Raw genomic sequence first — 27454 nt, 5'->3', positions numbered from 1 at the left:
TCTTGTTTTGCAATTTAGCACTGGTTGCTAAATGAATTATTTTGTGATTAGATTATAGAGAATTAGTTCTCATCTTTTTTATTTCAAATTTTATTTGAATATATAAGAAATCTAAAAGACGTATTTAAATATTAACTACAAAAAAGTTTTTTAAATATGATCATTTCCTCCAAACATATCACAAATCATACGTTCTTGCATTAATCAAAATAATTGAACTCTCATTTCTTGAATGTCTGTTTGTCAGGCACAGTATTTAAGTATGTTATTTGCTAATTAATAGCACAACAGCCCTTTGAGATAGATAATATCACCATTTTCAGATGAGAAAACAGGTTTCAAGAGATTGAGGCAGAGTTTCATTCTCAATTTTCCATTTCAATATGGAAAATATTATGTATCTAAGACCACATGGCTCATGAGTGGAGAACTAGCGTCTGAACCCAGACCTGATTCCCAAGTGTAATCCTTTACAATAGACAGTATTATTATCTCTGTACCTCAAAAGAGAAAGCTGTATTATTTAAAAGGTTAGGAATTTTCCTATGTAGTTTTAAAATACACTTGCTATAGCTATAGCACAATCATAAGTGGCTGAGTGGTAGCTGCTAGCTATTTGAGTTTGGTTTAAAAACAGCCCAGTTTATACCCTGTTGGTCATAATAAAAGCATACCACCCTTACTTTGAGAATTTTAACCATAGAACACAATATGTTTTAGAGATGCTAAAAAAGTGTTCTTTTAAGTTGCATTTTGATTGATGTTGAAATTGCTTAGACTCTTTGATCAAAAGTCCAAATGCTGTTCAACTGATGACAAAATCTGTTTTCATGGACTGCTAGGCTACTTAAGCTTTATTTTCTTCCTGAACATTCTCTGCCTTTGTAAAGCACTCTAGTAGCAGTATTTGCTTAGCTTCTAATTTTGATTTTGCTTTTGTGTTTTCTCTCTTTCTCTTGGTTGTTCTTCCTTCTTCCCGTGGCGCACTGTGTTGCTCTTTCCATGTACCACCTGTGATACCCCCTGCGCTGACCAATCAGCTGTTGGTGAAGGGGGTGAATGAAACTCTGGTAGCTCAGAGGGTTGTTCCTGCTCTCATTACTCTCTCCAGTGACCCTGAAATGTAAGTGTCATCCCTGCCTTTTACATTCAGCATCCCTTTCAAAATGTGCCTGTCAAGAAATAACCATCAGCTCTTAAATTTTTTGAAGAATCTCTTTAAATCACTAATATTGGATTATGTTTATTTTAAACTTTATCATATTATTCTTTAAATATCATGGTTCTTTTTAAATCAACCCTCACCTTAAGTGTAATTTGGAGGCCATGGATTGAAAAAATATATTTGTAGTATTAGTGCTCAGTAAATACTTCTAAAACCTAAAATATGCTGATGGACTGTTTCTTTCAAGCCAAGAAAGGATGCTCTGCTAATCTCACTAACAGGTTGTTACCAGTAAGTGTAGTAGCATGAACCAAAGGCCTAACATTTTAATGTCTCGTGTGGATGACTAAACCAAGAAAGACCAATGAGTCTGCCTGCCCATCCTCAGTCACAGCTAACCCAGTTCTTATTCCAGTTTACCAAACCATTTTTTATTGCATGTTGACTGGTTTACAGCTGACTCTTCGAGGCATGAGTGAAGCGTTAGTTGACAAGCGGGTTGCTCCGGCCCTTGTTACCTTGTCCAGTGATCCTGAATTGTGAGTTTCACAGACTGCGACCTTAAGTTATCCTGTCTGTCTTTTTGAGCATTCTTCTTGGTCTGCTTTTTTAAAATTTATTTAATTTGTCATTGCTAGAGACTAATACAGTATATTTACCTTGTACTTACTTTAATATACCTTTTAATAGTACTCATTGTTCATCTCAAAACTTCAGTTTCTTTCTTTTTTAATTCTAACAGCTCTGTCAGGATTGCCACAATTCCAGCCTTTGGCACTATTATGGAAACAGTAATCCAAAGAGAGGTAGGAAATAATTGAAATTTATTTATGTCTCTGTGCTTTTTGATACATGTGTTCGTAGACAGCAGGGAGCATCTTATCTTTTACTTTGTGCCCTAGTTAGCTATGGGCCAGAGGAGGATCTCACTATGTGAAAACATGGTATCCTAACCAAGGTGTATTTCCATATCCTAAGGAAAACTCTAGTCTTTCCTCTTAATCAGAACATTAAGTATAGGCCAAGCTTTCAAGGATGTCCAAGGGAGAGAATATAGTCATGGATTCTTAGTTTCTCTTTCTGGTTGGGCCAGTAAAGGCCCTTCCTCATCCCTCTTTTCTACTCATCGCTAGAGACAGAAACTAAAAACCATGGCTTCAGGCTGTTAAAAGCCTTAAAACAAAACAAAACAACAACAAAATAAGGTGTGTTGGACAAGCTTGCTAGATGTTTTGTTGTAAGCCTAGCTGGATATCGCAGTTTTGAATAATCCTTCAAATCAGGTCTGGTTCCAAAGCCTTCTATTATCTAGTAGGCTTCTGGCCAATCTACATAAATTCGTAATTGCCAGTGTTGCACAGATTTGAGGACTGTTTTGCCAGATAACATTAGGAACACAAATCTGTCTCAGTTACAAATGAAGGCAAGGGGGCACTTGTATTCTGATAACTGTGTCGTTGATATCAACTGTAAAAGTCATTTAGTAGACTGGTATCCTCCTGTTGCAGAGTAGATCTCTGGTCAGACCCTCTGTCATGCCTGTTTCTGGATACCACCAAGGCCTTCCTTCTTAAGTGTGTATTTTGATTCTGAAACTGATTTCAATATTTTTAAGTTCTCTTTGCAACACTAACTGTAATGTACTTCTCAAAATTGGTATCAGATTTTTATTATTTGTTATTATATTGGATATATCCTTAAAGAAATGAAAAACTCTGTAGATTAGAACACAATTTGTGGACATATTACCCAAAAAAGAAAAGTTTTAATAAAATGCCTTTATCATAGAAAATTTTTTATAATAAAAACTAACATTTTTTAGTTACAGAAAGAATGTTTTTCATTTTTTCACTTATATATTTTCCTGGTGAAGCCACAGAGGAAAAACACATCATTCTGCAAAGCTTGCAGTCTTGGCAGAATTTCAACATGTTCTCAATCCTAAAATAAAAATGTATTTTAGGGAAATGTGAGTAAGATATAAGTCATTAATGACTCATTGCTTTCAGAAGGTGAATAATTGGGTAACTTACAGTATGATTTGTTTTAAGAATTATAGTTTAGATACAAAATCATCATAAACTTACCTACTTTTCCCTAAATCTGGTGGGATATTTTTTCTTTTGTTGTTATAATTTTTTCAGGAATATTTGTATTTTTTAATTAAGAATTTATAAACATAAGCAAAAGTAGGAAACTTTCTCTGAGCCAAAAGATTAAATACTTATTTAATTTCAAATTTCTGCTATCATTGGAATATAGGTTGCTTTAATCCACTGCTGTAAGTCATGTTTAATGTATGTCTTTCACTATAACAACACTACTCAGTTCTCAATATTCTATAAAATGACTGTACAATATCCAATTTTAAGTTGCTGGAAAGAGTGAAAATGCAGTTGGCTTCTTTCCTGGAAGATCCTCAGTATCAAGACCAACATTCTTTGCATACAGAGATCATAAAAACATTTGGTAGAGTTGGCCCTAACGCAGAACCCAGGTTTCGAGATGAGTGTAAGTTGCATTTTTCTACCTTATTTCCTGAATTGCAATGTAAGATCAACGCTAGACATTCCTCTGAGGACTTGTCATGTATTAAAAGTACATGTGTTAAAGCCTTGTATACTGAAAGCCTTGTGTACCTTTTGTGTACTGAAAGCTGAATGTGAAACAAGTTAATAATTGTGAATTAGTAAGTATTGTTATTAGTGGATGGTCTTTTTTTTTTATTTTATTTTTTATTTTTATGTTTTGAGACGGAATCTTGCTCTGTTACCCAGGCTGGAGTGCAATGGTGCTGTCTGGGCTCGCTGCAACCTCCACCTCCCAGGTACAAGTGATTCTTCTGCCTCAGCCTCCAGAGTAGTTGGGATTACAGGCACCAGCCACCACGCCTGGCTGATTTTTGTATTTTTAGTAGAGATGGGGTTTTGCCGTGTTGTTCAGGCTGGTCTCCAACATCTGACCTCAGATGATCTGACTGCCTCTGCCTCCAAAGTGCTAGGATTACAGGCATGAGCCACCATACCCATCCTAGTGGATGGTCTTATACCATATACTGATTTCTGTAAGACATATGAAGAGTAACTCAAATTTAATTTCAAGTTATTTTAGAAATATTTCTTAATAACTGCCAATTGCTAAATATCATGCTGCCTTATATTTAAGTTTATTTTTTATTTTTAAGGAAATGTTTGTGTTTCTAGACATGTTTTTATGAAAAATATACGTGTCTCCCACTAAGCATGCCATTCAGCATGATACATAACTTTGTTTTAATTCATCGCTTATGGATCTGCTACATGTTCTTCCACGATTATCTGCCCTTTTTTCTCTGGTTTTTACAGTCTCTTTTACTGTGGGTCTCAATATTTATGCCCACAATTTCTTTGGATAGCATCAAAGCACCAAGAAGTTACGACTGCAAAAGCATATCAGTTATCACTGTTATATTTTAGCTCTTTTATTTTTAGCAATTTGACATGCTCTAGAGAGGACCACAAGTTGGGCCACTTAAATCAGTTTAGTTTCTACTACATTCTTTTATTCTCCAGCAGACTGTTACATATCCAGGCTGGCAGATGACTCTTTAAGATAAGAGTCATCAACAAAAAACACTAAGTCAGGATTGAACTGCAGTGTCCAAAATATCGGTTGAGAGCATGGACACTGACCAAGCTACAGAAACACAGTCATGACATTTTTTTTCACTGGGTGTCTTCTTAATTAGCCAACTAACGGAAGAAAGTTGATATTTTAGTTAGAACTAGGGATAGTTTCACATGTTGCAGGATCAAATTTACAGGTGATTCTAGGTGGGAGCTCTGAAAGTGCTTTGACTTTTTGAGGCTGTAGTTGCTCTGAAGTGAGGAGAATAATTCTTGGCTCCTGGATTAAGGGATAGGCTCAACAGGCAATGGGTCTTTAGTGTGTGCCATGTTGTTGAGTCTCTTTGGTGTATGCCATGTTGTTGAGTTAAATGGTATTTGGTATGTTCTCAAGTTAAACGGGTTTTTGGTGTGTGCAATGTCGTTGCATTAAATGGGTCCTTGCTATGTGCTGTGTTGTATAGTTAAAACTTTTCTAGAGCACGATCTGACCTTTTAATGTACATTCAAAAGAAAGACTCGTGATAATCTGGTAAGAATTCATCTGGATTCTTATAGGATCTGCTCCAATTATTTTGTTGATTCTTTTTGGAATCTTTTGTTCTCAGTAATTCTGGGACTATAGTTATTTCTTTAAATTAAGTGTAGTATCAATATCTTAATGTCTCTAGAATTTTCAAGAACATCTTAAAATAACCCTTCCATTTTATTTGACAGTTTTAATTGTAGAGTAGATACCCACCTATCAAATTCCATAGGAGTTGTACAAGAGGGAAAAAGGAATTTTCTTCTCTTAGCGGCCCCAAAATAACAATTAAAAGTTGGTTTGGGAACAGATTGAGGTTAGAAATTCCCACTGCTTGAATAGTTCTAGTAAACCATTATCCTTGAAGCCTCCTGCAACTTACTGTGTACCCACAGGTATGTCTTACACAATCTTCTTTCACATTTTGGTAAAACCAGATTTTTTTTAAGATAAAAATTAGCCATTTTTTCCCCACTTTGTACTTACTTTCACTCAAGTGGCTTCTCTTTTACTTTAGAACTTTAAGGAATTTAGTGTTCTATATTAAGAAGATGAAAATTTAAGTAGAACCTGTACGAAGAATTCGGTTGGCTTTGGGAGTCTGGAGGATGAACAGAGAATTTCTGGGTGGTAATATCTCCCTTGGAGTGGCATTTTTGGTATTTAGGTGTTTGCCCCTCTGTTTCCTGGCTATTAGAGGACATTAGTTCTTTCAGTGGCCCTTGTTCTTTCCCAATTATTAGTTATCACGGGGCCTTTGGCCTTGTTTTTATTTTTAGGAGCCAGTTGTTTTATCTGGAACACCACAGAGTTGCTTTTTGTTTCCAGCTGTTTTACTTAGTAAGGCTCTCTGAAAATGTTCAGTCATACATTGGAGATTTTCTAAAGTGGCAATTTTTCATTTCTGATTTTTTTCCCCCTAAGTTTCTTGTTTCAGATCTGAGCCCATTTATTCAAACAAACAACAACAACAGCAACAAAAAAAAGAGAAAGAAAAAAAAAAAAAAAACAGGACAAGATTCCCTTTATGACCATTGGATCTACCCCAGAATATTTTTTGAATGTTTTCGGAAATACAGTTTTTGTAGCGGAGTCTTGCTCTGTCACCCAGGCGGGAGTGCAGTGGCACCATCTCGGCTTGCTGCAACCTCCACCTCTCTGGTTCAAGTGATTCTCCTGCCTCAGTCTCTGGAGCAGCTGGGATTACAGGTGCGCACCACCACATCCAGCTAATTTTTTGTAAAATACAGTTTTATAAAATCTCCTATTATCCTTTTTCCCTTTGCAACTTTAAATCTTTGTTCAATCTGCCTAAAGAAAAAGGCTTCTGCAGTGACCTTATGTTGTGTATTTCCTCTTTTTCTTTCCCACTGAAGGTCAGTTTTAGAATTATGCCCATCTGAATCAGTCATGGTGCCACGTGTCCACAGTCCCAGCTACTCAGGAAGCTGAGTGGGAGGATCACTTGAGGCCAGGAGTTCAACACCAGCCTGAGCAACACAGCAAGACCAAGTCCATACAAAAGATTTTTTTTAATTACCTAGGCATGGTGGCACATACCTGTAGTCCATCTACTTGGGAGGTCAAAGCAGGAGGATCACTTGAGTCCAAGTGTTCGAGTCTGTGGTGTACTATGATTGCACCTGTGAATAGTCATTGCACTCCAGCCTAGGCAACAAAGCAAGACCCCATCTTTTAATTAAAAAGGAAGAATTACATCCATCTGGATTATTATTAAATCACCTCCTGGCCCTTCATTTCCTACTGCTTTTAACCATCTGTCTATATCTGAATGGTTAACAATTAAGTGAATAATACAGATATGGTAACCCAGGACAATATGTGTGTAGTGAAATCTGAATTCTATAGTAAAGTTCTGTCTTTCTGAGAATTAGGAAGATCCTTAATTGTAAGATCCTTGAGACCAGAGTTTAAATGAACTTCAGTAGATTTGTCTTCTAGCCAAGCAATTTTAAGGGGATATTGTGCAGTGTGATTGTTGCATTTCTAAAGAAAAGCACTGAAAAGGTTAGACGCTCAGGAGAATATGGAAAAAAGGAACCATATATGAATAGATAACGTTCAAGAATGATAAGTTTCTGAAGGTTTGGGTAGAAATGAACTAGCGCGTCTTTGAGAGAGAGTTGGAGTCCCTATTTTTTTGAAGCCTCAGCATGCCAGTTCATGAAGCTTTCAACTGAATGTTTGGAGTTTTTGTCTCCTAATTTGTTCTAGAGCCTCTCATAAACAACATACCATTATTAATTTTGACAAGTTAAAAGATCCTCTAAAAATGATCATTGTTATTCTAAGTTTTTGTGGGGTTTTACTAAACTAAGCTTGAAAGTTGCGATTATTGCCTCAGTTTATTTAGGAAGCAGGAGTTTTTCCAGGAAAATATTATGACTTTTATATACACAAACTCAGTGCAAACAAGAAAGGGGTTACTACAGTTGGTCCTCAGTTGATTCTTAAGAGTGGAGTTTTGTGATCCTCAACCTAGCAGAGACTGGAAAGGGGTTGTGTGATAGGTCTTGTGATGAACAATTTAACAGTCACTGACCCTGAAGCCATTTCTTCAAAGAACCCTGGTTTTAGTCGAAAGTAGTATCCAGAAAACACAATCTTAGGCTCTAGAGGTGCTCATTGCTACTGAATTGGTTTTTGTTTCTTGGACCGTTGCTTTTATTTAGCAGTAGGTTGAAATTTTATGTTACTCTTAGAGAGGGTATTAAACTCATTGAGTAACTTGAAAACTCAGCCACCAGTGCTATTTCATATTGGTCTTTGCTAAGAATTTGAGAAACTAAAGCTAATAATAGTATTCTGAAGGAGTGAAACAATAGGTTATTGAAAAAGAATATACTCTGTATTTATTTAATAGCAATGGTGATTATTTTAATAAAGAAACTTATTTGAAAGTATAAATAATATACGAGGTAAGTTGTTTATAATTATTTGGGCTTCATTTTTTCAAATTGGGAAACTGAATTACAGTGAGGCCAAATAATTTATATACATCCTCATAATTAGGGAATAGTGACAGTGCTACAATTTGTTTCTCCCAAATGCTAGATCACTTTTTATTTTGAAAACTGCTTTCTTTCCTCGTGAAGAAAAAGCAAGTATAAGATGTGAGTAATCTTTTGAAGTCATTCAGAATTAAAATGAAATTTAACAAAGTGATAAATTATTTTTAAAGTGTATCAGGGTTTTGTATGCATGTTTTGGATAAAAGTTTAACTGTTTCTTTTTTCTGTTTTCAGTTGTTATACCACATTTACATAAGTTAGCCTTGGTGAACAACTTACAGATTGTAGATTCTAAAAGACTGGACATTGCTACGCATCTTTTTGAAGCTTACAGTGCACTTTCCTGCTGTTGTATCCTTGCTTTATTAAGGTTTATGTACATTTATATAACCAATCTTACAGGGGACCTCGGTTGCTAAACATTGAAAAGGAGAACTTTTTTGCTTCAACTTACATAAGAATTGTAGAAAATTGAAGATTTGATTTGTCTCACTCCACTCCTTCTTTTAGCCATTTTGTAATTTTAAAAGATAATTTTAAGTCGTCTGTGCTTTTATATTCTACAGTTTTGAGAATTTTGATAAGGTTCTTAACCTGAGGTGTTTTTTTTTTTTTTTTTTTATTAGTTAGCTACATAACTGAGCAAGTAATAAAGGGCAGAAAGAATTACAGCTGTGACTTCTGTTAATCAAAAGGAAGCCTCATATATATGACTTGGCATTTAGGTTTTTCAGTGAATGTTTAACTCTCAGTACCCAGTGGAATATTATGACTGTCTCTTAGAGAGATATCACACATTGGAAAAGTACAGAGCCAACAAGGCTAATCATCTCCAGGGATTGTAGAACTGGAAGAAAACTTAGAGATCATATAATCCCATGTCAATGACTGTAAATGATTAAACTAAGGTTTAAAGATATGACTGGCTTCTATTTTTTATAGTTAAAAGCAAAAGTATGACTGGAACAAAGAACTTTAGCCTTTCTGTTAAATGTTCTCTTTACTATCCTATGCCTATAAAATAAAACTAAGAAGGAAGTAAAGATAACGATGGGCAAAGTGAACTCCCAACTTTTAGGCTCTTTTATTTAAAATCCAGAAGAGTTGAAGAAAGGGGAAATGAGAGATTGAAAAAAGAGTGAAAGGCTAATACTAAAGTACATGCTGAACAAAAAACAGAGCAAAGGAAGAGTTTCAGGATTATTATATATGGTTTACATTGTTATATACCAGATTGAAGTAATAAGCAGCATGAACAGGTAATTTGAAATGAGATAAATAAGCCCTGAAATATTACTAACATTCATTGACACTGGACTCTTGACTGGAGTGTACCAACAGGAGGTTATTTTTGTTTAGAATAAATCAAACAGAAAAAGTAGAAAAGTAAAGCTATCTGTTAAGTAGCCATATGTCTTTGGAAATACAAAAACGGAAAGCTGGATACCTGGTTGAGAGAAGTTTATGTTGGAAATTTATTACAAATGGCCTAATCATGCGGAAGATATGAGCCATGTTTTTTATAATATAGATGACACCATATTTTAATAATTTAATAATTTTGTAACCTCAACTATTCACATCTTCTATAAGTTTAGTTCCGCTAAAAGCAGAACTTATTATTCTTGATTTCTTGTTGGCATTTTCAACTTAGGAAAGATAGAGGAAGCAAAAAGAGGAACTGATATTCTGAATTAGCAAGTCAGAATTCTTTAGTATTGGAGAAGTGATAGGACCCTTGCAAGAAAGCAACAGTGGCGCATGGCAGAGTTTGTATCTCAAAGAAATAAAAGATTGGTATGTTTAATTGGACTTTGTGAAAGTAATGTTTAAAACTTATGCAAAATGTTATGTAGAATCTTATATAGCGGAGTTTCTAAAGTAATATGCCTCAAGGAAAATGGGAAAGTCAAAAGATCCAAATGTTTATCTCTGTAAAACCAAATTTTCCAAGTAGGAAAGGCAGTGGTTTCCAAAGATCATAGAAATCTATATAGAAGGAATATTATTGTGTGTTTAGATGCGCATGGAATATCACTAGAGTAAATACAGTAAAAAGTCTTCATACCAATACGGTAATGGAAAGAACCATCTTAACAATAGTCCCTGTTCAAAAACTAAAAGTGTTAGTTCTACATGAGTCAGAACTTGTGCTTGAGTCAACAGTGTTGTGGCCCCTAATAAAATCACATTGTTCTAATCTGTTCCACTCCATTATATGCTAAGCTAATCAGAAGAGTGTTCCTCTTAGCACTATATTGTGTTTTAATGCAGACATATAAAAACTGTAGTGTGTAACATTTTGGCATAATAATAAGTCAAGAAGTCATGTTTAAGGAAAGTTTGAAGGAATTTAGGAATATTTAACCTGGAGAAGAGATGGCTTGTAGATGAAAAGGTATTTTAAAGGTTTTGCCAGGCATGGTGGCTCATGCCTGTTCCCAGCACTTTGGGAGGCCGAGGCAGGCAGATCGTGCGGTCAGGAGATCAAGACCATCCTGGCCAACACGGTGAAACCCCGCCTCTACTAAAAATACAAAAAATTAGCTGGGTATGGTGGCGCCCGCCTGTAGTCTCAGCTGCATGAGAGACTGAAGCTGAGGCACTCAGCCAAGTTTGCACCACTGCCAAGACTGGTGAGCCAAGATTGCACCACTGTACTCCAGCCTGGTGACAGAGGGAGACTCTGTCTCAATCAAAAAAAAAAAAAAAGGGTGGGGGGTGGTTTAGGTAAAAGGATGATTAGGCACACTGTGCAGCTAAGGTACAGAGCTAACACTAACAGGCAGAGGTAACAGAGGCTGATTTAATTTGTTAAAAAACTTCGTAATTGAGCTATCTAAAATGCAGTGATCTCCCTTAATAAACTATGAATCTCCTTTCATTGTTAGCAGTCAGAGGCTAACCGTCATTCACCAGTGAAGTAAAGGTGACTCCTAGTATCTGATGGAAGTAATTACCTCTGAGTTTCCAATCCTTGAGAAAGATTGATCCATAGGGAAAAGGTAGGCCCCAACAGTGAGTAGAAAGAGAGGAAAAGGAAAGTGATTTCCCTCTTCTCTCTAAGTAGGGCGGTCTTCAGATTCTCAGTCCATGCCCATATTTTTCTAGATCAGACTCTAACTACTAATTCAAAGGTCATTCACAGTTATATTTTGGTGCCACTTTCCCCATATCTAGAAAGCAAGACTATGTAATCATTAGGTTGCAGCCATCTATATGTCCATAGGGCTTTGGTTTGACCAAATGATGTTTATATTTTTAATACCTATTAAATTTATAAATCACTCATTATAGGAGCTTTGTGAACAATTTTTATTTATAACTGTATTTTCAAAGCAATAGTTACACTGATTTTTTTCTTAATGAAATTCATTTTTTCGACTAAGTCATTTTTATAAGGAAACTCCTTTACTGGCATTTTTGTGGTGTGATATTAAATAGGAGCTAGTTTTACATGGCTAACAACTAGAATAAATGGAGAATGTATAAGAATTGATGTGAATGAACAAGATGAATTGTTTTCTGGAGAAATGCATCTGCTTTCCTGATACCTTTTAAGGTCAAGATACCAACTAAAACTCAAAGATGACTAAAAACTAAAAGGAATCCTAAACTTAGCAAATGTTCTTATTACAGCAAAAGCTCTGTTATCCAACTCAGTCAACACCCACAGTAGGTCAGTTTAACAGAATGGTTAAGGCAAGAAATCAGGAAAAGGGTATCTACCTTAGATAACTTATTTTAACTTAAAATGTATATATGTATTTTCTTTTACCAGTCTTTTGATATAGGCATTTCTTTTGTATGAATCTGTTGATTATAGTTAAACATCTTCTTTCTCAGGTAAATCACATCTGTAATGCAATTGTCCATAATTTTCAGGTTAAAGTTCTTTAAAGAGGATTCAGAAATATTTCTGATAAGCAGTATAGAGTTTTTCTAGATTTTTATATTTCTCTCAATCTTTTACAACTGTCTTATACATAATAATTCAACAGCAATGTTTTAAGCAATTTGCATTTATCAATTTTTCCCAAAACTTTCAACTTAGTTGTCATGGAAACATTCATTTTCTTACTTTTGATACTTCCTTCATAGTCACTGAAACATCTGATTAGGTTACATGTTTAATTGTTATGCTCATTTTATACGTTTCCATGATATTCTGTAATTTAAATGCTGAATACCACTGACATCAATAGATTTGTGTGACTAAACACAATTGACTCCTGATAAATAACTTACTTTCTGCAACTGAGGATTCATACTTGAGGGGAGCCTCGTTACGCTGACTGATCAGCATGCCATAAGCCTCATCTAAGAAGGCGTCTCTTTTATATGGTAGTAACTCGGTTGTTCTGTTGGACATACCAGTTTGGTTTCGTTTAATTCCCTTAACTACCTTGTCCCAAGTCATTTCAGAGGATTTAATGGTTAATCACTTTTTACCTGGTCTCAGATGTTTACGGACTGACATGGAACATCTCTCTCCAGAGCATGAGGTGAGCCACTGTGATTAGCACTGCCATGTTCACGTTTTAATACCTCATATACACACTTGCATTCTTCTCTGTGTGAGGCTTATGATATGCTATCATAATTGTTTTAAATCTAGCTCAATGTCATTTTATCAATTTATTTACAACATGCGATACCTTCAGCAGCTCTTTAACATCTTTGAGCCTCTCTTTGTCTAAATTAGGGATAATACACTCTCCTTCATTTAATATAATGAGACATTAATAAGAATGTATGTGTAAATTTTTTAACCATAAAATGTTAGTTATCTCCGACCAATAACTTTTGTAGATGTAGAGTTTCTGTTTTCTGTCTTCATTTCCTCATAACTATTTTATTTCATGCTATTTGTCTCCTGCTTCCCCTCCTGTTTCCTCCAAAACCCTGTGTATCATTTATTTCCTATTCTGTATCTTCAACGTATTTTTCTATCAGCTTTTCCTTTTACGATGTTTGACTCTCCACTCCTAAATAGCAAAAACTTCCTTTCATCCCTCTCCAAGTCTCTTAGTCTTCCTGATCATCCACATTTACTTTCTCAACTTTTACAGTGTCTATTGGTACAGATTCCTTGCATCACACTAATCCGTTGAAACTGGCATCTTTAAGATCACTCATGACCGAGCTGCCACCCTGACAGGACTTTTTTCAGTTCTTATAGCTTCAGGTCTCTCTGCAGCATCTTCTGTTTCAAAACTCCTGTGACTCCTGGGACTCCACTTGTATTCCTGTTTTTTTCTTACTTCTCTAGTCAGTTCTTCCCAATCTTCTTCTTTTCTTACCTCACCTTTAAACGTTTCCTTTTTCATTCATTAGAATTATTCTCCATGAACAAGTTCATCCATACTCATCAGCTAACTTGCTTTTACTGTATGTTTATATCACACAAATTTTCATCTTCTGCTCTAACCCCATGCTGGAGCCATAGAACCTCATGTCTCACTGCCACCTGTTGATTCCATCTGCATGTCCCACAGGCATCATGTAAAATTCAGCATGGCCAATCCCCGCAACCAGAATTACTCTCTGTCTCCCACTTTGGCTAATGCAATACTGCTTTTTCCCCAAGTGTATACCCAATAGTTAACCTAGAATATGTCCAATTAGTTCTTTAGTTTCATAATGCTTTTCTGATCTTTTCCATTTCTTTATACCTGTGCCACCCTGTTAGTTGAATCCTTGATTGTTATTTCATTGAAACCATTATAGAATATCCTAATTTTTCTCCAATCTAAGCTTTCTACTATTGTTTCGCACTATATCCAAAGCCCTTTTTCTAAGTATAAATCTCTTCATGTTATTCTTCTGTTAAAAACCCTTTACAAGTTTCTTATATACAAGGCCTTTTATCATCTGACATCTGTTCATCCTGATAGTTTCATTCCTCTCCCTTCCTCCTCCATTACACACTCTGCCCCAGCCATGCCAAACTAATTCATCTCCCGCCACATAACATCGTCTTCTGCTTCCATGCCTTTTCCTATTCTCTTCCCTCTGTCAAAAGAATACCATTTTATAATGTAAAGTGTAGGATATACATTGAAAGGCTATATTACATATGTGTTTATATTAGTCAGAGTTCTCCGGAGAAGCAAAACCAATATGATATATTAAGAGATTTATTTTAAGGTATTGGCTTATCCAATTGAGGGAGCTGGCAAGTCCAAACTATGCAGGAGAGACCATAAGACAGAACACTCAGGCAGGAATTGATGTTGCAGGCTTCAGTCCAAAATATGGCTGAAAACTCAAGCAGTATTTGAGGTAGATTCCTTCTTCAGGAAACCTCACTTTTGCTCAAAAAGCCTTCAACTGCTTGGATGAGGCCTACCCATATTTTTGAGGGCAATAATCTCCTTTACTTAAAGTTAATTTATTGTGGCTGTTAATCACATCTACAAAATACCTTCACAGCCTGTGTCACTGTTTGATTAAATAACTGGGTACTATATCCTAGCCAAATTGACACAGAAGACTATGACTAACCATCAGTATGATTTAAAAAACAGTAATTATACTGTCACAAAGATGATGAGGGAAAAAAGAAGTAAAAAAATTTAAATAATAATAATTAAACTAACACCCACATAATTACTACCTAGCTTAAGAAATAGAAAATTACCAATATCTTAAAAGTTCCATATATGCCCCTCCGTAATTATGCGCCTCTCTTATGATCCTGCAAGTTTAACACTTGCCCAGAATTTTGTTTTATCATATTTTGTTTTTATTATTTTACCACATATTTATTTATCCCTAAACAACATATTGTTTAATTTTGCATATTTCTCCTATCCTGTGTATATGGAATCTCCTGTATGTATTCTTATATGATTTGCTTTTTTCACTCATTTTGTTGATAAGTTTCATTCTTTTTTTTTTTGAGTCGGAGTTTCGCCCTTGTTACCCAGGCTGGAGTGCAATGGCGCGATCTCGGCTCACCGCAACCTCCGCCTCCTGGGGTCAGGCAATTCTCCTGCCTCAGCCTCCTGAGTAGCTGGGATTACAGGCACGTGCCACCATGCCCAGCTAATTTTTTGCACTTTTAGTAGAGACGGGGTTTCACCATGTTGACCAGGATGGTCTCGATCTCTCGACCTCATGATCCACCCGCCTCTGCCTCCCAAAGTGCTGGGATTACAGGCTTGAGCCACTGCGCCCGGCTGATAAGTTTCATTCTTATTGATATTTGCAAAAGTAGTTCTTTTATTGTCTTTACTGAATAGTATTCCTTTGCATGACTATGCCATAGTTTATTCATTCTTTCTGGGAAAATCGATGTTGTTTCCAGTATTCTGTTATTACAAACAGAATTACAAGCATCTTATTATGCACATGTGCAAGTTTGTGAGATATACATAGGAGAGAATCAACAAATTGCAGTGTACACATTTTCAGTTTTGCCTGCTAATGCTAAATTGTTTTCCAAAATGCTAACAATTTATACCTCTAGGCAATGTATGGGAGTACTCTTTTAGTTCTTATGTTTACCAACACTTGGTATTGATAGACTTTGTAATTTGGCGGGTATAAAATCACCATTGTGGTTTTGATTTGCATTTCTCTGCTGTCAAATTTGAGCATCTTTTGGTATGCTTGACGAGTTGTGTTCTTCTATTAAAGTCTATTCAGGTTTTTTGCCTATTTTTCATTTAGGCTGTCTTTTTAACTGTTAGTTTTTAGAAGTTTGTTATATATCTGGAATATACCAATACTTTGTCAGTTTTATGTTTTATGAATATCTTTTTCCAATTTATGATACGTGTTTTCATATTTTTGGCATCTTTGAACACTGACTCTTAATTTGTTAATAGTCAGGTTGATCATTTCTAAAAGACATTATTTCCTATACTTCTGAAATTTTTTAAATTGACTTTATACAATAAAATTCTTAATTTTACTAGAATTGGTTTTTATGTATGATATGAGCTAGCACTCCGGTTATATATATTTTTTCTATATGGACAGCCTGTTATTTCAGTATTCAGTATTGTTTATTGGACAGTTCATCCTTTTTGCACTGATTGGTAATGCTGCCTCTGTCTTATATGAAGTTCCAATGTATGTACATGTCTGTTATTGGGCAGCACTCTTTCTCACTGATTTCTTTGTCAATTATTATAAAAATGATATGCTGTCTTTATTACAGTTATCTTGTTTAAAAGTCCAGAAACCCAGTAGGACAAGTCCAGTGTCCTGTCCTTTTTAGAAATGTTTTGACTGTTCATGACCCTTAGCTTCCTCATGTAAAGTTTAGTATTAAATTGACAGGTTCCAAGAAGGATCTTATTTAGATTCTGATTGAAATTGAATTGATTCTGTAAATTAATTTGGGGAGTCTTCTGTATGATTTTGAGTCTTCTTGTATAGAACATGCTAGATCTTATATTTATTTAGCTCTCCTTTCAAAGTGCTAGGACTACAGGCATAAGCCACCATGCCCAGCCTGTTTTATTTTTCCTTCTTTTAAAGTTAGTTTTGAACTAATCTTCTCAAATATTGAACTTTTAGCTATGCTGATTTTTCCCTACTGCTTTTTTTCTATTTCATTTATATCCATTTTCATGTTTATTTCCTTTTATTTTGTTTAGGTTTGTTTTTATTCTATTTTTCTAACTTATTGAGGAGGAAGCTTAGATCATTTTTAAACTTTTCTAATATATGAATTTAAGGGTTTTGGTTTTCTGTTTGTTTTTTGAGACAGGGTCTCCCCATTGCCCATGCTGGAGTCCAGTGGCAACTTCTTGGCTCACTGCAACCTCCACCTCCCACTGATCGCCCCACCTCAGCCTCCTGAGTAGCTGGGACTACAGGTGTGCATCACCATGCCCAGCTAAATTTTTATATTTTTAGTAGAGATAGGGTTTTGCCATGTTGCCCAGGCTGATCTCGAACTCCTGAGTTCAAGTGATATACCCACCTTGGCCTCCCACCATGCTGAGATTGCAGGTTTGAGCCACCATGCTTGGCTATGAATTTAAGGTTTTAAGTATTTGTTTTAGCTGTATCCCATGCATTTGCTATATTTTATCTTTATTATCATTTAGTTCCAATTAGATGTTTATTTCCAGTATTTCATTACTGACCCATGGGGTTTGTTTAATTGAGGGACAGTGGGAATTATCTAGTGATATTTTTGTTACTGATTTCTAACTTAACTACATATAGGGAACATAATCTGATTTCAGTCCTTTGAAATTTGTTAAAATTGTCCTAATGGCCCAGAATATAATCAATGTGGCATTTGAAAATAATATACCTTCTGTCATTATTAGGTATACTGTTTTATATATTTCAATAAAATAAAGTTAGTTAATTTTATGGTTCAATTCTATCTTTGTATCAATTTTTTTGTGACCTGCTGGGTTTGTCAGCTATTGAAAGACTTGTTAAAAGTTACGACTGAGGGTTATCTACTTCCCCTTTTAGTTCTTTTCAGTTTTGCTTTGTATGTTAATTAGATGCCCTTTATCAGCTTGAGGAAGTTTCCATCTATTCCTAGTTTTTGAATGTTTTTATTATGAAGGGATGTTAGATATTGTCAGATTTTTTTTCTGCATCAGTTGAGATGATCATGAGGTTGTTTATTCTTCTATTGATACAGTGTAGTACATTAATTTATCTTGGAGTATTAAACCAACCTTGCATTCCTGGGATAAACCCCACTTGGTTATATTGTAGAATTCCTTTTATATGTAGCTGGATTAAGTTTGCTAATGTTTTGTTGAGGATCCTGGCTAAATGCTAAATCTAAGTCTGTAGGACAGAGCAAATAAGAAGCAAGACTGTTTCACCACAGATCACCCTACCTCCATTAGGGTATGGTTGGACTGAGTAAGAGGATTAATTTAAAGACTTTAAAAGGAGCAGATAGATTCCCAGATTCCCTCTCCAACCTTGAAGGGAGACTGGAGCTTTACTCTGTGGACTTGAGATATCAGGCATAGCCGATAGCAGTAGTGAGGTACATACTCATAGATCAAACCATGCTGAAAAAAGGGAAAATAAGTGATAGCTAGTTAATGATGGGACACCTCAATACCCTTCTAATGCTGGCAGTCAGGATTATTATACCCATGGGGAAAAAAGATCAACAGAACGTTAGGTTTGTGCCAGATTCAACTTGAAGTGAAGTCTACCCATGCATAAAGAGATTCTAATCCACATTTTGGTGCCCCAGTCATTAGTAGATATCCCAAGATTACCAGTCATTTGAGAAAAATCTAGAATACCAAAGATAGATGAAAATATAGAAGAAAGAAGGAGGATACTAGAGGAAACCGGGACAATGCAAGGAGGAGAAAGAAAAATACAAAAAAAATCCCCTTAAAAAGCAAAAAGCAAATAACTAGCCAAACAGACAAATGCTATAACCTGTAAGACAATAGAGTGGGGAAGCAGAGATTACATTCAAAAAAGGGTAATCTAGAATTTCCCACATGATAAAAGTTTCATTCTCTCAGAATAATGCCTAGAGTCCTTACTGTAATCTACAAAGCACTATAGCATCCGGCCCTCTCTTCTAGTACATCTAAGACTTCACCTTCTACCTTCTCTCCCGTGCTCACCCTGCACCCACCTTGGCCTCTTTCCTTAGGACATGGCAGGTCTACCCCCACCCCACAGCCTTTGAGCAGTCTCTTCGTAGTGTCTATAGCACTTACTCCTCTATCTCCTTCATGTTTTTACTTAAACGTTACCATCTCCATGAATCCTACTCTGAACACCTCCATGTGAATTGTACCATTCTCCACTTTGGTCTTCCTAGTACCCCTTATCTTACTCAATCCTTTTTCTAAAACCCTACCACTTTCTAATACACTACATAATTTACCTGCTTTTTGTATATCTATCTCTCTTACTAGAACATAAGCTCCACAAGAAGGTAATATTGTCTGTTTTATTTACTCTATCCCCACTGTCTAAAAAGGTGCCTAGCATGTAGTAAGTAGACAATGAATATTTTTTTGGTGACCTCCATGCCCAAACATGGACCAAGAATATTCAGAAGAGCCATGCATTTTCTGCTGTGGTTGCCAGATATAATAGAGCAGCAGTTTAGATCTCTCTACCCTTGCTATCACTTACTCAGTCTCCCTGCAGGAATGGTGTTAACTTTTAGCCACCCAGCATATCCCTTATATTTCAGTAGCCGTGGAGCTGTACCTAGTCTGAGCTCTAGACATTAAAATAAGGGATCTTGCTTTTTGCAACCTGGAGAAAGGAAAGGGTCATAGAACAGATAGCTTTTGCTGGAAAAGTATGTGACCATAGTATGTGTGTATGTTAAATGTATAGATGTATATAAATTTTACTTTTAACATTAGATAGTGGGGAAGCTAAGGGAGAATAGAAAACATTTAGAAAGAAGACTAGTGAAATCAAGCTAAATTATTGTTATATGATTGAGATTTTTTTAAAGCTATTTCTGTGCCTAATCTAGCAATCTAGTATGAATTCCTTTAACAAAGTAACTGCCAAAACTAAATTTTTAATTAACATATTAGCTTATGGGAATATTAAAAATTAAATTAAAACATTAAACCATAGTATTTGACTATGTAAACTGTATTTCACTAAAGTAAATTTTTTTAATCAGGTTATTTTAAGTTCCATGATAAAAGAATGTGAACAAAAAGTAGAAAACAAGACCGTCCAAGAGCCTCAAGGGTAAGACATTAATTCTTTTTTTAAGGTTACATATTAACCTTAATTTCTCTATCTAAATTTGCTATCAATGAGTATAATGTGTCATTTTGTGTTATGTTGTAGTCATTTGTTTGGAAGACAAGAAAATGATGTAAGTCATTGGTTCTCAAATGCTGGTCCATAAACCATGTCATCATAATTATCTGGGGAATTTAAAATTCAGGTCTCTACCCCATGTCCTTCTTCTTCCTCTCAATATTCTCAGTCAGCCTAGGGATCTGTACATTTAAAAGCTTCCAACAAAATTCTGATATGTAGCTGGACTGTTCACTCACTGTTCAAAATAATGTCAAGAAACTTGTGACACAGTTGTAAGATGAACAACGTACTGCATAAAGGATTATAAACTTGGGAATGTTCTAGTCACATGCTTCTAATCAAACTAATTGGAATCCAAGTATTCAGTAAAATTAAAACATAAGCATAGATATGAAATAGTATAATGTTGGGATCTCAGGAGTGGGAGTTATTTACAGATGGACTGTGTATAAACCTTGAGCATCTTAAGTGGACTCAGATATAAAAAGCTCAAAAGTATTTTCTTTAAGGCTGACTACCAGGAATAAGTGTTTCATCCTATCAGTCTAGAAACACACACACACACACACACTCACACACGTGCTTCTCCCTATTCCCCAAGTGGAACACACATATGTCTTTGATGTGTTAGAACCCTTACGTTATAAAGCATCTTAGGATGGAAGCAGTCTTCTTCATACATACCTACCATTTTAGCATGGAGGGTCCAAACAATAGACACATTCACATCTTCTATATTATTAGTGGCTTTCTATAGAGATTTTCTAACAAACAAAAATAAACAGAAAATATAATTAATTTATGAACATGTAACCATAACCCAGCTTCAATTTCATCCATACCCCACCTACTTCTCCCTCTCTCATAGATAAGTATTATTTTAAAAATAATGTAAACACAATATCATTAACACACCAACATAATAATAACAACTTAATATCATCAACTATCTGGCCTTCGTTCAAATTTCTCCTTGTTTCACAAATGTCAGTGGTTGATTGTTTGTCTTTCCTTACAGTTTGTTTCTTTGAGTCAGGATCCAAATGAGTTCTATACATTGCGGTTGGTGGCTATGTTAGGTCTCCGTTAACCCATAGACAGAATGTTACCCTTCTGTTCCTTTTTTCTCCATATGATCAACTTATTGAAAGTTTCCCACAGTCTGAATTTTGCTTTTTCCTCCGTGCAATTTACTTACTGAAGAAACTGAGTCCTATAGAGTTTCCCACCATCTGAATTTTGCTGATTGCATTTCTCTTCTGTCTTTTAACATGTTCTTCTACATTTCTTGTATATTTAGTAGCTGGGTCTAGATCTAGAGACTTAATCAGATTCAGGGCAAGCTTCTGCTCTCCTCAGGTTTTTACACATATGATTCTGTCTGCCAGGAGTATTCTTACTCTGCCTAGCTAGTTTCTATTCATCCTTGAGGACAGAGCTTAGATGCTGCCTCTTCAGGGAAACCTTCCTTGACCCCACCCTTCCTCAGAAGTCTATCGTAGATCAAAAGTGCAAGAGGAAAACCTTAAACAGTAAAAGGAACTGCTTCTAAGATGGAAGGAAAAGCGATAGTGGGTGCAGATAAAGATATCTATGTCTGTGAAGAGCTCTCCCCTTTGCTGTGGGAAATACAAAGATGATACATGCAAATGTTTCACCTTCAAAGAGCCTATGGTTAAAAGCAGTGTTTTTCAAACTGCAGATCATGACGTTAGTACGTTGTTTAATTAATTCAATTGGTTATGATAAGTATTTTGTCCCAAGAAATAGAATCAAATTGAGAATACATCCCAAGTAGTAAGGATGAATGTTTCTTGTGAAACATCAGTTAGCTGTGTAAGTGCTATCACTTAAAATGTGTCTCTGACTATGGATCTGTGTCAGAAAAGTTTTAAAAGCAGTGAGCTGCAGGCAGAAAATGTATGCACAACTATTTTGGTACCCTTCTTACATTCATTCAGCGGTAAGTGAAATTCAGAGTGCTTACCATGGGCTGTTCACAAAGATGAGCTTGAGCAAATTGTAATCCCTTCCCCTGGGGAATTCACAACTAAAAGTAGGAAAAAGAAGCTAAAAATATAGATAAACACTAAAACAATGCCTGCAATGGTTCCAAGGAAAAAGAAACACAGGAGTCTTCAGATATGAATGGCTGACTAGGGAGGAAAAAGGAAGAGAGAAAGAGGATGACATGCAGAAAAATCAGCACTGTGCAACAGGACAAAAGTTACCCATGAGTGTATTTGGGAACTGTAAGTAAAGCTACAGCATGGAGTACATGTGGGAGAATGGTAGAGATAAGTGTATAAAGGTAGGCGGGCATCAAACAATAAAGAATTCTGTGTGCCACACTGGGAGATTTGGACTTTATCTTATAGGCCAGATGTTGGCAAACTTTTTGTAGAGATGGTAAATACCATTTTAAACTTGGGTGACCATACAATCTCTGTCACAGCTACTCAGCTGGACTGTGCTGTTGTGGCAGGAAAGCAGCCTTTGACAATATGTAAATGAATGCACATGGCTGTGTTTCAGTAAAACTGTATTTACAAAAACAGCAGGCTGGATTTGGCCTGCTACCTGTAGCCAACACTTAGGAACTTTTGGTTGTCAAGCGTTAGTGTCCATCAGTATCACCTGAAATAGCTGAGTACCATCCCCAGAGTTTTTGGCTCAGAAGATGTGAGTGGAGTCTGAGAATTTGTATTGATAACAAGTTCCCAGGTGGTGCTAATGCTGCAGGTTTAGGAACCACACCTTGAGAATCCCTCTTCAGGAACCAGACTCTAGTGAATAGGGAAGTGGGTAGAACAGATTTGAAAGCAGTAACAGGAATATGTGATGAGAGGAAGTGTGGGCTTGGATGGGAAGGTAACAGTAAATAACACTTATGAACCAGATACTGTCAGAGAGATCTAAAACATCTTGGCCAAAGCCACAAGGCAATAAACTGGACTCCTGAGTCTATTACAGGACAGTTGTCAGGTCATTGAGAAATTGTGCTTCATCAGTATTCTGTTTCTGTTCAGTACTATGATAAATTAGCAATCTTTAGTGGACATTTAGATTGTATTTATCCTAACACAGCAGGTTGGTGAAAAAGAAAGAGGAAATGGATGTGAACCTGATTGAAATCAATGCAACTGGCAATTCAAGACATTGCGCAAAAAAGGAATGTTCCCCCCAAAAAAGGAATATGCCATAGGATTATTATCAGCACAGGACAAAAACCTCATTGTGATTTAATTTTCTCATTTGTGAAACTACTAATAATATTTATCTTCCAAGATTTCTGTAAGAATTAAATGAAGTGATAAAGAATAACTATTAACAATTATATCATGCTATTATGTACCTAGCACTACTAAGCACTTTACAGTTGTATTAATATAATTCTAATAATCCTAGGAGGCAGACACTAGAATCCTCCTTGGTTTACAGATAAGATTAAATAATTTACCTGAGATCACATAGCTCGTAAACAGAGCCAAGATTCAGTGCAGCCTCAGACTTCCTCCTAACCACCACACATAGATGCTTCCTTGACTATAGATATTGATGACCGTGAAAACTGCAAACCCAGTACGGATTAGACAAACTACCTTACAAAATATTAGTTTCCCTTTTATGATATCAATACAGAGTGTATTCATTCACGATATGCTACTAAAGAAATGAAAAAAAAAATGTTATTTTGGTTTTTTAATTGTTTTACATGAATTTTAAATTTTTCTTTCCTAGCTCAATGTCAATTGCTGCAAGCTTAGTGAGTGAAGATACAAAGACCAAGTTTTTGAACAAAATGGGCCAGTTGACAACATCAGGTGCCATGTTGGCCAATGTGTTTCAGAGAAAGAAGTAGAAGCAGGAAGGAAGCCCCCAGTAAACACTAAGGTGGACCTCAAGCCGACTGGTTCCTTGTACTTGAAGTACTTGCCTTTTTTATTTCCTCAGTTTTATGTTCCTGCATTATAATTTTATCCTAACCTCCAAAGATATTTGCACTGCTTTTGATTACTGCTGTATATTTGTTGATTTTGGAGTTACAACTGTGGTGATAGAAAATTGAGTTGATGGTCTGTACCGAGTCCCTTGTCTATGTTCTTGTCTTTCAGAATAATTTTTATATAAATATATATATAGTGAAGAAGTTTTTTTTTTTAATTTTTGGATGGGATATTCGCAAATATCTGTATTATACACTAAGCTATTACAATGGTACTTAAATAATGTAAATTTGAAGTCATTGTTATAAAATAATAAAGTGGAGATTACTTAAGTATTTAAATTATGAAAGAATAATGCAGACTTTTTATTGTTTCTTAACTGACTAGAAAGAGCCACCAGCATTACTCTGTGCCTTTTGGACTTCAGTTTGTGTGTTCTGTAGGAATTGTGTGCATTCCATTCACACAGTGTTTCTTTAGGATGCTGTGATGATTTGAATTACAAATCCTACAGTAATTAGTTAAAGATGAAACCTTCATTTCAGAATTCTCATGAATATTCTTTAAGTGCTATTTAAACCTCCCCAGCACTTAGATGCATACGATGGACTTACCTGAGGAACGATAGCACATCGGCACGGGGAGAAGTAACCAAGGTGAATTTTACAAACTGGTGTGTAGTAGATTTAAATGCTCAAAAATAAATGTAAGTGAGAAGAGCTTATAATTGTGAGATGTTTCCCAAATTGAGATACAGAAGAAAATATAGTTTGAATCTGAAATTTAACATTTATGTAAAATATTTTATTTAAGATATTTTCTAATGATTTTAATTTTAGAGAGTATCTTTTCATTCTGTGTGTTACAGAGAAGTACCGAAAAGTTAAGGACACTTGGGGGCTGCTTTTTTTTCCCCTCTAAACTAAAAGACATTGGCTAAATTATTACTGGTTAGTTTCACCTTGTCCCTTAAAGTCAGTGACTTCCTGTGTTTGATGTATATTACATAGAGTCTTAAGTCAGTGTACAGTTCCACTGGAATTTGACAGTTGTCTATACAGTCATGCAACTTGAAGTAGAAAAGAATGCTGGATATAGAAAGGGGTGATTGGTTTGAGGGGTTAATGTGAGGCCTTTTTGAAAAATGAATATTTTGATAAAGAGAATTCTTGTTTGAGCAGTCGATGCACATAGGTGATTCTCATATTTGTTGTATAAACTGGTTTAATACATTTGGAACGTAGTTGGATTACATTCATTTCCTGGAGAGCTAGCTTACCACACATTCAAGTTTATAAAACGATTTGCCATAAGCAAAGCCATTTAAAACGTTCATTCTGAAATTATTTCATTTACCTACATTGAAATAATTGTGAACTAAGTAGTCTTTCTGAAAACTGTTGGGTTCTAGGCATTCCTGAGAAATTGAAAGTGGCTACCTTTCATGTCAAAAATGTTGATCTATTATAAATAAAATGTTTTTGCATATGTTTTTGTTTTGGTTTGGGCTAGGTGTTTTACTTTCATTTTGAAATACTGTATTTTCTATTACACAAAAGGAAATGCGAAAAACCTATATTCATGAAAATATACTAATATTTTGGAAATATAATTTATGCCAGGCACGGTGGCTCACGCCTGTAATCCCAAAACCTTGGGAGGCCGAGGCAGGTGGATCATGAGGTCAGGAGATCGAGACCATCCTAGCCAACATGGTGAAACCGGAAAAATACAAAAAAAATTAGCTGGGCTTGGTGGCACAGGCCTGTAGTTTCAGCTACTCTGGAGGCTGAGGCAGGAGAATTGCTTGAACCCAGGAGGCAGAGATTGCAGTAAGCCGAGATGGTGCCACTGCACTCCAGCCTGGCTGACAGATGGAGTCTGTGTCTCAAAAAAAAGAAAACAGCTTTGTAATTAGCAATTCTAATTCATGAAATTCTCTGGATTAGCCAGGTAACAAAATTTAAACTTCAAGGTTGGATGCTAATTCTTTTATAAGCAAACTGTGAAATAAGTTTAGCCTTTTCTATGAGTAGAAATGTATTTCAAAGTTCTACTGTAACTTTACAGCGTGCTTGGTTTTGTTACTGTTTTTTTCAGTATATTAAAAAGAAATAGAGGCTGGCCAGGCACTGTGGTTCAGGCCTGTAATCTCAGCACTTTGGGAGGCTGAGGCAGGCAGATCACTTGAGGCTGAGTTCAAGACCAGCCTAGTTAACACGGCAAAACCCTGTCTCTACCGAAAATACAAAATGAGCCAGGTATGGTGGTGCACACCTGTAATCCCAGCTAATTTGGAGTCTGAGGCAGGAGAATTGCTTGAATCCAGAGAGTGGAGGTTGCAGTGAGCCGAGATCATGCCACTGTACTCCAGCCTAGGTGACAGAGCGAGGCTCCATCTCAAAAAAAAAAAAAAAAAAAAAAGAGAGACAAACTGCTAATCAAAAATAATATATCTGGTAAGTTTCTGCATATTGGTAAATAATGGGATTTTAGACAGTTTTCATACTATGTAAGAATGTGTTCTGTATGTATTTTCTATGTGAACCTACACTGTAATCACAGTCTCCAGGTGGCACATCTCATCACTAATATTTTCTCTTCAGGACCAAGTACAGGAGACTGTTTTGATTGTCTTTTTTGTGGTTTACTTTGCATGTTTAAGAAAAATCTTAAAACATCCTATTCTCTATAAGACCACACCAATCATAAAGTACAAAACAGTTAATATAAACTTAACACTCCATCAAAAACAAATATATTTTATTTTTGATAGTATATAAAGTAATACCTTCAGTTCAGTGTCATGAGGAATGTAAACTGTTTGCTTTTCTCCAAAGAGGCTTCAATAAATCTGGAAAATTATTTCTCCAATATATCTACACAGAGGACTATATTACTATTTTAATCCCTTTTATTCCATTACAGACTAATCCATCATATTTATTTCAGCTAGATCATTCATGAATAGATTTCTGGAGGTACTTTAATGTAGTAAAATATATGTAGTTCATAAACTGGCATTTTGTGTTGTGTGTTATATATTAAATTCTTTGTCAGTGATGTTTTTAGGGTGGCATTTGTTAATAGTAATCTGCTTTTTATAATCTTAACAAACTACTTCCCTCCTGGAAAAGTAACCCTTTCTTGAATTGTTGGCATTTTAAACCTTAGATATTTTCAGCATATGCATCTTCAGTGAAGCTGGAAATGTTACAGATATCTCTCTATAAAATATACATTGCTGAGGAATATAAATCTACTAATTTCTCATTGTCTTTATCATTTCATAGATGCTTTATCTTCATTTCTGATCATTACTTGATAGTTCTTTATATTCTTAGCTTTTTCTGTTCATAAGCCTTCCCATCATGTATTAAATAATGAACCTTAAAGGTGAATACTTTCAT

General features: G+C 35.6%; 1 protein-coding gene across 9 annotated transcripts in view; it reads left to right on the top strand.

Moving 5' to 3' along the window:
* RELCH (RAB11 binding and LisH domain, coiled-coil and HEAT repeat containing) overlaps positions 1 to 25536 on the top strand; it is a 120895-nt gene extending 95359 nt beyond the window's left edge. For 5 of the 9 annotated variants that reach the window (XM_010336752.3, XM_074383294.1, XM_074383297.1 and 2 more), the window contains 7 exons: positions 1041 to 1123; positions 1908 to 1971; positions 3538 to 3676; positions 8563 to 8679; positions 12745 to 12833; positions 19949 to 20019; positions 23839 to 25536. In XM_010336752.3, coding sequence (XP_010335054.1) covers positions 1041 to 1123; positions 1908 to 1971; positions 3538 to 3676; positions 8563 to 8679; positions 12745 to 12833; positions 19949 to 20019; positions 23839 to 23959 — 684 coding nt within the window. In that variant the 3' untranslated portion in view covers positions 23960 to 25536. The other 4 variants (XM_003926021.4, XM_074383293.1, XM_074383295.1 and 1 more) reach the window with 3 other exon arrangements.
* Positions 25537 to 27454: the final 1918 nt, after the last annotated feature.

The sequence above is a fragment of the Saimiri boliviensis genome, chromosome 13 (assembly GCF_048565385.1).
Source record: "Saimiri boliviensis isolate mSaiBol1 chromosome 13, mSaiBol1.pri, whole genome shotgun sequence".
In the NCBI taxonomy this organism is placed as follows: domain Eukaryota; kingdom Metazoa; phylum Chordata; class Mammalia; order Primates; family Cebidae; genus Saimiri; species Saimiri boliviensis.
The sequence above is the reverse complement of the archived record's forward strand: the minus strand, read 5'-3'. Positions and strand labels throughout refer to the sequence as shown.